The 13,881-nt window shown below is 44.9% G+C and overlaps 1 protein-coding gene across 1 annotated transcript in view; it reads right to left on the minus strand.

The window, feature by feature from the left end:
* HS6ST3 (heparan sulfate 6-O-sulfotransferase 3) overlaps positions 1-13,628 on the minus strand; it is a 274,023-nt gene extending 260,395 nt beyond the window's left edge. The window contains exon 1 of the mRNA XM_007667975.3: positions 12,874-13,628. Coding sequence (XP_007666165.2) covers positions 12,874-13,490 — 617 coding nt within the window. The 5' untranslated portion in view covers positions 13,491-13,628. The remainder of the gene's footprint in view (positions 1-12,873) is intronic.
* Between the last annotated feature and the right edge of the window lie 253 nt (positions 13,629-13,881).

Below are 13,881 nucleotides of genomic sequence, written 5' to 3' on the forward strand. Positions count from 1 at the left end.
ACTGGAGTGGGTGGTAGAGGCGAATGATATGGCCTTCGAAGGAGGGGAAGGAGAGGGAGGGGGGAGGAGGGATAGTGCGGAAGCGGCAACAGGGCGAGAGGAGGAAGCCGACGCCTCCTCCCTTACCGGTGAGTCTGGGGGAGTGGGAGAAGGAGAGGCCTCCGCCGGAGAGAGCGGCGGCGGAGACCGTGTCTTCGGGAGAGAGCCACGTTTCCGAAAGGGTGAGGAGGAGGAGAGAGCAGGAGAGGAAAAGGTCATGGATGAAAGGTAGCTTGCCTGTAATAGAGTGGAGGTTCCAGAGGCCACACTTGAAAGTAGCTGTGGGTGCAAGGGGAGGAGGGGGGGAAGGGCGGGGGAGGGGAGGGTTTGGATGGGAAGGAGGTGGCAGGGCCCTGGACGGGGAGAGGGGGATGAGGAGTGGCGGTGGGACAAGAGGACTGGGATGGGGCATGGGTGGGGAAGAGAGAAGGGGGGAGGGGGTAAAGAGGGGGTTTGGTGGGGGGAAGAGTAGAGGGAGGGGGAAGAGGGGTAGCGCTGGTAAAGTGGGGTTCTAGGGCGGGGGGGGGAGGAGACAGAGGAGAGAGTGGGAAAGAGCTGAGCAAGAGAGGGGAAGGGGAGGATAGGAAGGGGCGGGGGGGGGAGGGGGGACATGGCGAGGCCAGAGAGGTGGGTGGCAGCACTGACAACAATAAACAGTAATAAACGAAATCGGGAATATAGCAACATGATACAGTATGATACAATATAGTCGTGTTAATAAAAGGGGTGATGATCAGGGTCGGGGGTAGACTCGATGAACACAGTGTGAAAATTAATTATAGACATGATTTAGGAGAAACAATAGAGTACTCCAGCCATCCTCAACTAACTGTAGAACTTCAGTTTTCTATTACCTCTCTGTTCACTTTTCATGTCACCGGGATTTGTTTTCACTGTGCTTCTGCCCCTTGACAAAGTGAACTCTCCAAAAACCTCAAATCGGGGTAATGCCCATGGTTCCACTTGTTCCATCCTGAATGTATCTGTCCCATTAAATCTCAAATTGATCCCTCTTTTAAGAGCTTCTACTTGCCATGTTAGAGAGTGTTCCCTCAGGAGGAACTACCTGTGCTGCCTTGAATCCTTTGGATTGTCAGTGAGACCCTTCTGAGATGATTATTTAATTCTAAATAGCCTCTTCAGCAAGAAAGGGTAATGATTAAGTCACTAAGAATGGGCAATAAAATATAAGTCTAAACCACCTATTTGCTAAAATAGGAAAGCAGACTACATGACAATTTAAGATTCTGTGGGAATTGCTATCTAGAGGTAGTGTGATGTGGCCGCAGTAACCAAAAATCTTTTATTTTTTGCACTGAATCTTCAGCTCAACCTTCATTCCTGCAGAGACATTTTATTATCCAAAATGATGTCCTATAATTAGGGCAGAAATCCATTGCAATTCCTGTTGTTGAATTTTCAAAAATCCCTCACATCACTTTGTAAATACATGCATATTTCAGTTTGCTACATTGATCCATTTAACAGAGAGACAGAATTTGAGTAATTTGATTTTGTTCTTTTCATTCTAATCTCCTTTTACATATCATTTCTTGTGATTTGTTATGGTCATTAGTAAGAAAGCTCACTTAATGCTCTCAGTTGAATTCCAGGAGGAGAAGTACTAAGATAGTGTAGGAGTTATTTTGCACACTATAGCTATTAAAGTAATTACTCCTAGAAGTTATATTAATACCTAGACTCAAAGAAATACAGTCAAACATTTGCAGAAATCTTTCCTCTTTCTAACAACTTTTATTTTAGCAATGTACATATCTTAAACCAGTTACAATTGCCATCTAAGAATACTTTCAGGAAACAGTAAAAATGGGTTTTGAGACATCTATGCCTCACCCAGGTGATTTTTTTTCACAAATTTGTTGCAGTGAAAAAAACAGATTGTGTTCTTATCTGCCCTTAACAAATTTGGAGATTGGAAATGTACCACACTTTGGGAATTGCTCCTGACTAAACAGCATTACAAATGATTTGCAAAACTATGATGTTTGCTTGAGGCTTGATGGTATGTTAGTATCATGCACCATCAGTTCCCCATAAGACATGATCAATCATATTAATTGAGCACTTACTATGTGCACAGCACTATACTAAGCACTTGGAAGAATACAGTGTAACAGATTGTAACAGAGCTACCCGACTGGCAGCTTGATCTCCTCTTTGTCCATCCATCTTTGCATCCTTAAACATTATTTTGCCAAGATAGAGGAATTCGGTGCTAGAGTTCAGCTCTGTATCCCCAAGGTCATCTTTGACTTTCTTGAAGAATTCCTAGCTTGGGTTTCTGTTTTATTAATGAGAAAGACAACTAGTGTTCATGAATTTAGGAGAACGTGGCTACATTGAGCTGCCATTTCTGGGGGTGATGATAGTAATTCCACCTTGTTCATGTAAAATGCTTATATTCTTCTAAAAGCCCTTCCGATCATTGACCTCATTTTGGGAAGGGGTTCCACATGGCCTTTCTCTTACTCAGTGGAGTTCCATGTGGTGGGGTTCTTATGTCAGAAGCAGAAGCAGCGTGGCTCAGTGGAAAGAGCACGGGCTTTGGAGTCAGAGGTCATGGGTTCGAATCTCGTCTCTGCCACTTGTCAGCTTTGTGACTGTGGGCAAGTCACCTAACTTCTCTGTGCCTCAGGTACCTCATCTGTAAAATGGGGATTACGACTGTGAGCCCTATGTGGGACAACCTGATTCCCCTCAGTCTATCCCAGCGCTTAGAACAGTGCTCTGCACATAGTAAGCACTTAACAAAACCAACATTATTATTATTATGTCAGGAGCGAGTCGAGGTCTGCACAGGCTAAAGAGAAGGGGGCCTACCCCTCCTCTGGTGAGTTTCCATCATATCTAACTAAATTCTGGCCTGAACCCCTTCCAAATTTTAAAAAGTTCCCTGAAGCAACAGGGCTGATGTCTTATTCTACTTTTCTGTTTGGGCAGAGACGGCAGCAGCTCTCCCTGGGTTAGGTAAATACACATTTAAATACTCTTGGATAACTGGGAACTATGCCAAATTAAAAAAAAATTCCAAGCACATTTATCTTCCTTCTTTTCTACCCACTCTGGTGGCAATGGGACATGGGCAGTGGGAAGGATGGCTATCTGGATGACTCCAATTCAAGTCTTTTGGGGATAATACAGCCTGACTAGTTCTCAAGAGCTTGGAGAGTGTGAAGAATGGCTCCACAAAGAGCTTTCCACACTTTCTTCCTAACTATCCCAGTGAGAGTACAACAGATACTTTGCAACTGACTTCCTCTCTTTGTGACCCATGGCATCACCCCAAGGAACTGAAAAACTCACAGTGAAAAGGATAAACTGAGAAATTAAATATGGCCTCAAGCCACATTGGCTTAAAGATGACCTTAAACCAGATTCGCTTGAATATGCCCTTAAACCACATTGGCTTGAATATGCCCTTAACCTCACTGGCTTGAATATGCCCTTAAGAACAATGGTTTGAATACGGAATTAAGCAATTTTTATTATTATGGAATTTGTTAAAGGGCTCACTATGTGTCAAGCACAGTTCTAAGCACTGAGCTAGGTACAAGTTGATTAGCGTGGACACAGTCCCTACCCCACTTGATGGTTCACATTCTAATTAGGAGCGAGAACAGGTACTGAATCCCCATTTTACAGAAACTGAGGCACAGAGAAGTTAAGCAACTTGCCCAAGGTCACCCAGCAAGCAATTGGCAGAGCTGGAATTAGAAATCAAGTCTTCTGAATCCCAGGTCCATGCTCCTTCCACTAGGCCATGCTTCAAGGATGCTTTAAAGGACCATTCAGAACAGTTTCATTGTGCAGACTCAAGAAACCCACTCTCTAGGCCCTGACCCTTCAGAAATGCTTTACATCATGAGATCTGCTATTAGACATTTGCTGAGCAGGCCTCGGACCAGAAAATTTGCCAAAAATCCAAGATGTAAAATGGCCGCACCCTTCACACTTCCATTGGAGACAGTATTGTAGACAGCAAACAAAGTAAACTCCTTACTGAGACTAGAAAATTAAGGACTAAAGAATAGAATGTGCTTTCAGTGTTTTATACTGATTAAATTTCAGCCGGCTCAGGCACCCACTATTAGAAAGATTAAAAGTAATAAGGCATTTGCTATTTCCAATATTTCTCTAGCCCATATCTCCACCTTCTGCTAGAGTAAAGCTACCACACACTGCTAATATGAACTAGAAAACATTCTAAAAAGCACAGTGTAAACATCTGTTGGTGTGGAAATGCATATCAATATAATTTTAAAGAGAAAAACATTTCAAAATTACTTCAATTAGTTTAGTTTTCCAATGGCATTATTCTCACCAGTAAGTTAACTTTTTTTTCTTATACCCTTAGTAATTCAAGATTTGTTTGTGAAAATGCTAGCAGAATTAAGACTCCAACCCAATGAATATCTTAATAGAACTCAATTAACAAATGAATTGCTTTCAATCAATAGATGCTAAAGGGAAAATTATGGAGATAGTAAAGTCCAATTCATTTATATACTATATTGGCATCTTCATTACATTAATCACTCGCTATAACGTTTGTAATGAACTTGGCGAATAAATTTTCTGAAGTGCGGAGATTTATCGGCAGCAATTCTTCAGGTTCATCTCTGTAATCAAATGAATAGATCGTGGTTTAGAGTTGTAATATAAGCTTGCAAAACGACATGAATATAGATTTATATTTACTTAATGTTTACAAGTTTCTTTATGATGCCTGAGCATATTAGCCTAAAAGTATTGTATATCTAACATAAGTGCACAAATGATAAAACTGACCTATTGATATGCAAAAATTATTGCTCTGCCATCACAGTTCTTCGTATTTTAGAATAATTCAGGATTCATGTCTCTGCTGTATAAAATTTCTGATCATAATAATAATAATAACTGTGATATTTGTTAAGTACTTACTGTGTGCCAGGCACTGTATTAAGTGCTGGGGTGGATACAAGCACATCAGGTTGGACACGGTCCCTGTCCCACACGGGGCTCACAGTCTCAATCCTCATTTTACAGATAAGGAAACTTAGGTCCAGAGAAGTGAAGTGGCTTGCCCAAGGTCACACAGAAGAACAGTGGCAAAGCCAGGATTAGAATCCATGACCTTCTGACTCCCAGGCCCGTGCTCTATTCCACTCAATTGTCAATGCACTTAGACAACATAAAATTATGCAGAATCAAATATCAGAAAAGTGCGTAAGCAAGTGGATATAGGTCAAGAACATAAAACTGAGGGCCAAAGATGTGGAGAAAAGAATGATTCCAAATGGCCCTAAATCAAATGAAGTATAAGCTTCCAAGGAGATACAGAGACTCTCTGCTCACCATCTGACCACCTTCAGTGGCCTGAAGAGAAGATAAAGGTTATCTGAAGAAGGTTTGTGTTATTTAGAAGAAAGCCTACACAGCAGAAAGCATCTCATTTAAAGCTCTGACTTACTAAATCCTTATTTCATAACACCAAAATAGAAGCAGCTGAATAGGAAAGGCTTTCCCTCGACTATGTAAACAGTTTATGTAGGATTGTCTTTTAAATTTTTTATTAAAAAACTACCCACAGCAATAATGTGTTGGCACAAAAGGGAAAATGTCACAAAATGTTTACCCACATATCAAATATCTTACCTCTGCCCAGAAGATATGTGTGGTAGTAAAATCTCATAATTAGCATATCTTTATTACCCTCCCGGGGTTAATTGTAATTTGTCCAGGGCAACTTGAGAGTGGGTATTAGCTGCACTAATTACACTACAAGTAAAAGATTACACCTCATCCATAGTACATAGTCAAATAAAAAAGGAAATGCTAGAGGTCAAAACCACTTACTAGAGTCAGAGAGAACCCATTAGTGGTGTTTACAAATGTGACCACTAAAGAGCTAATATCTGACAGTCTTGTTTTCAGCACTCCAAACATTCTATTAAAACAGAGAGGACGAATCAACAACGAGACATGAATTCTCCAAAGTTTCAAGCTAAACTGAAATAAAGAGAAGAAATGTCTCATGATTAAAAAAAAAAAATCCTGACGCTCAAATGCTCATTAATGCCTTCTCTGGAGTTATAAATCACGCACTCCAGCGTATTAGGTTGTTAACTGCATCTAGTGCATTGTATTAACAAGCCACAATGTTCTTGGCACTTCCTTTTTCTCTTTACTTTCTTTTGTTGTCTTTGCTTTTTGACAGTCTCTCCCTGCTTCCCTCTAACTCCTTGAGTGCATTCCTCCCTTTGTTACTGCGTTTCTTCGTCACTCTCCTTTCCACCCTGTGTTTTGTGTTTTCACTTTCTGTCCTCTCTTCCTTGACATGACACCTTGCTTTTCATGATAGTTGATGGATTTCACCTGCAGATTTCAACACATATTGGTAAGTGGGTTCCAAGATGATTACTGGACTTGAATAATCCAATTTGGGTATCTACAAAGATCAAATGATCAGATAGAAAATCTCAACTTGTATTCTGTAGTTTCAAATTGAGTTATCAAGTGCAAGAGTATGTTATATAAACTAATTTTGACCACTGCTTGTTCAGATAACACAAAAAAGCAGATATGCAATCACGATTAGGAACACAACTTCAGCAAGAGACCATGAGTGCTTGAGAGAGCAGCTAAATCACTGTTTTTTTCAGATGTACACACATCTGTCAACTGAGGAGCTGGATGAATCTCCTTCACCTACTCAGCAACAGGTGTGGTACATAAACTCAGACTAGTGGATAGGAAGGGAACCTACTAAGTGTCCAACCCATGTCACCACTTATTTTTAATATAGTATTTGTTAAGCTATTTATTACTATTTATTAAGCACTGTTCTAAGCACTGAGCAGATACAAGTTAATCAGGTTGGACGTAGTCTCTGTCCCACATGGGGCTCACGGCCTAAGCAGGAGGAAGAATAGGTATTGAATCCCCATTTTACATTTGAGGAAACTGAAATAGAGAGAAGTTAAGTGACTTACCCAAGGTCACCCAGCAAGCAATTAGTAGAGCCAAACATATCATTCTTTTCCTTCTAAAAGCTTCTCTGACAGTCCCAACCACCCTGTCAACCTCCTCTGCATTTCCAGCTAACTTTCTTTCAAGCTATTTTTATGTTAATATTTGCTGATTAAGCTCCATTAGACTGAAAGCTTCTTGAGACAGGGATTTTACTTATATTTCTCTTCAATTTCTAATACAATTTTGCATAAAGCGGGCACTAAATTCCACAAATATCTTTGATAATGATACCATAAACAAAGATTAACTCGTGGATTAACCCAAGGACTTATTTCCCAGGCAGAGTCAATCGATCAATGCTATTTAATAATTATGGAATTTAACAGCTTACTATGCACCAAGCCCTGTTCTAAGCGCTAGGGTAGATATAAGTTAATCAGATTGTTGAGGGCTTATTCTGTGCAGAGTACTGTACTAAGTCCTTGGAAGAGTACAATGCAACCAAGCTGGAAGACATGCTCCCTGAACTAATCTAGCCTAAAGTCTCATGAAATAAAGAAAACACAAACAAAGCAGGAATTGGAAGGTCCTCGCCTCCTCCTTTCTTCCCCTCATATCTCCCACCTCTCATCTTTCTCATTATTGTTACTTTAAAGTTATTGACTTTAACCCAGAAGCTAAAATTTGAGACACCCAATTAAGAGCACAAAACTGAGTATAGTATGCAAATATTTTCATAACTCATAGCATTTCATGAAACAAGATACTTTGATCAAACTTCACAGTTTAGCATCTTGGATCAGAACAGAGTACAGTTTTGAAGGAAGAAGTGGCTGTGTGACTTGGGGCAAGTCGTTTAAGTCCTCTAAGCCTAAAATTCCTCATCTATGAACAGGGATGTAATCTCTGTGCCCTTCCCCCTTAGATCCATGTGGGACAGGTACTGGGGTTGAACTGATTATCTTATATTTCCTCCCATCCTTCCAGTGTTTAGTACTGCTTGGCTCATAAAGCACTTAAACACCACAATTGTTACTACTGCCATGTATATCTACTGAAGCAGAGCTCTGCAAAAAGCTTGTATGTTTTTCACCTCTTGTCTGAAAAAAAGGAATAGAGACCACACAAAAGTGAGATGAACCACATTCTTCTTCTATTACGGGGCTTGTTAAAGTCAACGTTTTTCAACATTCTTGTTGAGAACCAACTTAATGAAATTAACCCATCTAGTCTTCCCATCTAACAAGGGAGCACATTTCCACTGTGGTTTTATTAATAATAACTGTGGTATTTAAGTACTTACTATGTGCCACATTGTACTAAGTGATAGGGTCGATACAAGATAATCAGGTCAGACACAGTCCTTGTCCCACTTGGGAATCAGAGTCTGTGTGGGAGGAAGAACAGTTATTTACTCCCCATTTTACAGATGAGGAAACTGAGGTTCAGAGAAGTGAAGTGACTTGCCCAAGGTCACACAGCAGGCAAAGTCGCAGTGCTGGGGTTAGAACCCAGGTCCTCTGGTCACTAGGTCAGTGCTCTTTCCACTAGACCACACTGCTTCCCTATTAATGCTGGAAATGTTCCTCCTAGTTTTGGGGTCAAGAACTCCCTAGCCACATTAGCCCAGAGCAAAGCACTTTGTCCCTTCTTCAGGAGATGTAGAGCTCTCTATATCATTTTCTTTCAAATTCAAAAAAGATGCCACTGATAGTGAAAATTCACCAAAGAAATCTTATTTATAGACATGGAAGTACAGTTTCCAGGATCAGTGCCTTGAAACAGACTCTCATTCAGTGGGGCTCCATTAACCCAGCAGAGTTCTGTACACAGAGTTCTAGCCTCAGAGTTGCTATGTATTAAGCACTGTTCTAAGCAGTGAGTAGTTGCAATTTAATCAGGTTGGACATAGTCCCTGTCCCAGATGGGGCTCACAGTCTAAGCAGGAGGAAGAACAGATATTGAAACCCCATTTTACATTTGAGGAAACAAATACAGAAAAGCTTATGAACACAATGATAAAGGTGAAGGAACTAAAATCAAAATTTTCTTCCAGTGGAAAAAATTAGGAATGGCAGGCTCTAATACTGTTCCACATACCAGAGGAAAGGCAAGAGTGTAGAACACAAAAACAGCTTCAAAATCCCAACCCTCACTAAACTCACTAGCAGCTCACTAGCAGCACCTTTACTCCTTGTTCTAAGCAACTTGGTCTACAGCAGCAGAAATAGGCATCCTTTCTGCAGACGCCAGAGTAAACTGGTCAGCTATCCCAATCAGTTTTTCAGTCAGATCCAACCTTTAGAACACAAAATCTTGGACCCATAAGGATTTGTTTTGTTTTCTTAAGAGTGCTAGAAATCCATCATAGATTTGCCTTCTTGCCATAATATTGTCACTTGGGTAATTTTTCAAAACAATAACAACTGTGAAACAAGAGTTATATCAAGTCGGTGGCCAAGGTCCTGAACAATGAACCTCTTCGAACTGGGGCTTCTGGCCTGAGAGCAGTTTGGATGTGATCAGTGAACCAATCGAGGGTGGTTTCTGAGCACCTACCAAGTACAGAGCACTATACTAATCAATCATATTTACTGAGCGCTTACTGTGTACAGACCACTGTACTAAGCGCTTGTGAGAGTACAAAATAACAGTAGATATTCCCTGCAATACTAAGTGCTGAACAGAAGCAAAACATTTGTTCTCTGTTCTCAACGACTTTACTTTCTAATGAGAGAGAGAGAGATAAATTACAGGAATAATTCTCTGAAATGGAACTGCTCAAAATTAGGAGGGAGCACAAAAAAGGGAACCCATTCATTCATTATCATCAATTGTAGTGAATACTGGATTGTAAGCTTCTGGAGGGATCGTGTCTACCCACTTCATTGCACTGTACTCCCCACAGCAAGCACTCAATAGACTGGCTAATCCAGAAGTTTCTGGTTCGATAACATATCCTTCTATTTTATTATTTCTCCTACCTGTGATTTATTTAAATGTCTGTCTTTCCTATAGGTTGTCTGCTCCTTATGGGTAGGGGTCTTGTCTTCCAACTCTATTTTCTTGTACTTTCCCAAACAACTAGTACAGTGGGCTGCACACAATAAGGGCTCAATAAATATCAACTGAGTGCTCCGTGTTCAGGTGCTCCAAAGGAAGGGAGCTTAAGAGACAGGAGAGAGACCCATTTGTCTGGAACAAATTTCAAGTTTATCTGGAAGCACAGTAATGGGTTAAATGAATTTTGCGCTTCCCAGAATCACAGAGGGTGTTACTCGGAGGTTCTGCCAATTTCATTTATGTTGGGGGAGGGGAGAAGGGGGAAATCCTGCCCTGACTTCTGAGCATGCCGAAACTCAACTGCTGGAGCCACTGAGAATCTTTTCCCCCCTAAAACCTAGGGTTAAAAAAAAAGAGAGAGAGGCAATAAAATTGGAGTTCACACAGAAGCTTAAACTAAAGAAACAAGGTCAAAAGAACAGTGTCATAGGTCTACTTCTCCCAGAAATAAATACAAGTATATATATTTTCGTGTTATACAGCAGCAAGTCAGCAACTCAGCATGTGAGAAGCTGAGCTTGAAACTGAAGTCAGTGCTGCACCTAATGCAATAGTTACCTCTTTGTCCAAGGGAAAACTCTAAATAGTTATTATTTTGCATGACAGTAATTGGAGGGATCAAGTTTGAAATCACAGAACTGCAAGTGCAAATCTAATGCACAGCCTAATTCAAATCTTCGCCAAAGAAATACCGCCAGCCCTAAAGAATGGAAGGCTCCATAAATCCTGCAACCTTTTTCCACTAGGAACTGGTATCTTATTCCAATAAAAGCCTTTCTATAAATAAAGTCACAAGACGATGGCCCTCGAAAAACTGCCAGAAAGCCAAGTTCTCCCAACGCAACGAGATGCTCCAGCGGTGGCCGTGAATCCCTAAATCTGGGTGGCTTCCAGCTCCGAAAGGTTTTTCCGGGAGCATCCAATGAAAGAAAGCTACCTCTTCTGCTCTCGGCTTCAATGGGAAAACCGCCTGATTTTTCTGGAATCGAAGTTTCAAATCCCGCGAACTGATCCGCGACTAGAGTGGGTCCATTCTACCGCGGTAAGAAGTGATTTTCGGCTATTTCCACTTCACTTGAAGAAGTGGGATGGGGTCTAGGTTAAAAAAAAAATCGTACCAGCTTTAAAGAAAAAACGTCTTCTCGTTCCTTTCGAGACTAAATCCCCAACCCCTCAATTCTACAGAGAAAATGTCCAAGTTCCCGGACCGCAACCCACGGTCGTTCCTAACGGCCTGACGGACCTTGTCGCCGAGGATTAGCTCCCCCCATCATCTTCGGGATGGGGGAGGAAGAAGCTGCTGGACCCGCAGCCCCCCGATGGATAACCCACCCTCCCACCCCCAAACACACACACACGGTAAAACAAGGAGAAGCAGCGTGTCTTAGTGGAAAGAGCCCGGGTTCGGGAGTCAGAGGACGCGGGTTCTAATCCTGCCTCCACCACCTGTCTGCTGTTAACCCTCGGGCAAGCCACTTCACTTCTCTGTGCCTCCGTTACCTCATCTGCTAAACAGGGGATTAAGACCGTCAATTCCACGTGGGACCCCCTGCTTACCTTCAGATCACCTAATCTGTCTTAATTACCTTCTCTAATTACCTAGAGATTAGTCTCTAGACTGTAAACTCGGTGTGGCCGGGGTTCGTCTCTGTTGCTGAATCGTACTTTTCAAGCGCTCCGTAGAGTGCTCTGCACAGAGTGAGCGCTCAATACGATTCATTCACTCCATCGTACGTATTGAGCGCTTACTTTGTGCAGGACACTGTACGGAGCGCTTAGTAAATACAATTAGGTAACAGATTAAGACAATCCCTACCCGACAAGGAGCTCACGTCTAGAATCTTGTATCTCCCCCAGCGCTTAGAACAGTGTTTGGCACATAGTAAACGCTTAATGCCATTATTAGTATTGCTACTATTCACTCACTCAATCGCATTTATTGAGCGCTTACTATGTGCAGAGCACTGGATAAGTGCTTGGAACGGACAATTCGGCAACGCAGAGAGACCATCCCTGCCCAACGTCGGGCTCGCGGTAAAGGAGTGGAAGGGATGGGCTTAAAAATAATAATGATGGTATCTGTTGAGCGCTTACTATGGGCAAAGCGCTCTTCTAAGCGTTGGGTTTATAGAAGGTAATTAGGTGGGCCCACTTGGGGCTCACAGTCTGCATCCCCATTTTCCAGATGAGGCAACTGAGGCCCAGAGAAGTGACGTGACTTGCCCAAAGTCACCCAGCTGACAAGCGGCGGAGCCGGGATGAAACCCATGACCTCTGACTCCCAAGCCCGGGCTCTTTCCCCGGGATGCGGGGGGTGTCGATCTGTGGCTCAGTGGATAGAGCCCGGGCTTGGGAGCCAGAGGTCATGGGTTCGACTCCCAGTTCGGCCACTTGTCAGCTGTGCGACTGTGGGCCAGTCACTTCACTTCACTGGGCCTCAGTGACCTCATCTGTCAAGTGGGGATAAAGACTGTGAGCCTCACGTGGGACAAACCTGATAACCCCGTATCCCCCCCCCCAGCGCTTTGAACAGTGCTCTGCACTCTGCATTTGTGCTTAACAAATAGTGGAAAGAGCCCGGGCTTGGGAGCCAGCGGTCAGGGGTTCGAATCCCGGCTCTGCGACTGTGGGCCAGTCCCTTCCCTTGTCTGTGCCTCAGTGCCCTCCTCTGTCAAATGGGGACGAAGACTGTGCGCCTCGCGTGGGCCAGCCTGATGACCCCGTATCTCCCCCGGCGCTTAGAAGAGTGCTGGCACCTGGTAAGCGCTTAGCAGATGCCAACCTCCCGACGATTACCTGGCGCGGCTGTGGTTGCGGGAGCAGTCCTTCTTCTCCATGAGGGCCGGCACGCAGTTGGTGAGCTCGGTCCAGTCGGCGTGCAGCCCGCAGCTCCAGCCGGTGGAGAAGCGGGAGAAGAGCCAGGTGTCCTTTCGGCCGGGCCGGTGGCAGGTGCACTTCTTCTGGCCGGGCCTGCAGGCGCAGGGCTGCTCCAGACGGATGTTCTTCACCAGGTGCCGCCCGAACGTGGTGCCGCCGGTCTTCTGGATGTGCAGGAAGACGATGACGTCCCGGCCCTTCATGTCGAAGGCGGCCCCGGCCCGGGCCAGGTCCCGGCCGCTGAAGTTGAAGCGGGGGCCCGGCGGGGCGCGGCCGGGGGCTCCTCCGTCGTCGTCCTCGTCGTCGTCGTCGTCGTCGTCGTCGTCGTCGACCCCCTGCTCCTTCGGGGCCTCCGCTTGGCCCGGCCGCCCCCGGGCCGTGGCGGGCCGGTCCTGGGGCGGCTCCCCCGCGCCCCCCTGGTCCCCCAAGTTGGGGCAGGCGGCGGGGCAGGTGGGAGAGACGTACTGGTAGAGGATGAGCACGAAGAGGAGCGTGAGCAGCGGCGTCAGCAGCCACTTGTTGAAGCGCTCGTCCATGGTGCGGCCGGAGCGCTCCTCCTCCTCCTGCCGGGCCCGCGCAGCTCCATCCGTCCGTCCGTCCGTCCGTCCGTCCCGCCTAGGGCCGGTCCTGCCGGGCGGGTGGGGCGGCCCCGGCAGGCACGGCGCTCCCCGGGCGCGGCCGCCGCCCGCAGCCCCCGCAGCGCCCGCAGCGCCCGCCCCGACGCCCCGCCATCGTCCCAGCCCGCCAAGGGGCAGGTTTGCGGGCACGGAGCGGGAGCGCACCGAGCCCGGCCGGGGCAGGCTCCGCTCCGCCTCTTCGAACAAGTGCGGCTCCTCCTCCTCCTCCTCCTCCTCCTCCTCCACAAGCAGCCCCACCTACGGAGCATGCGCACAACCCTCCGCCGCCCGCGGGGGCGGGGGCGGGGCC

Source organism: Ornithorhynchus anatinus, chromosome 10 (genome assembly GCF_004115215.2).
Source record: "Ornithorhynchus anatinus isolate Pmale09 chromosome 10, mOrnAna1.pri.v4, whole genome shotgun sequence".
Lineage (NCBI taxonomy): Eukaryota > Metazoa > Chordata > Mammalia > Monotremata > Ornithorhynchidae > Ornithorhynchus > Ornithorhynchus anatinus.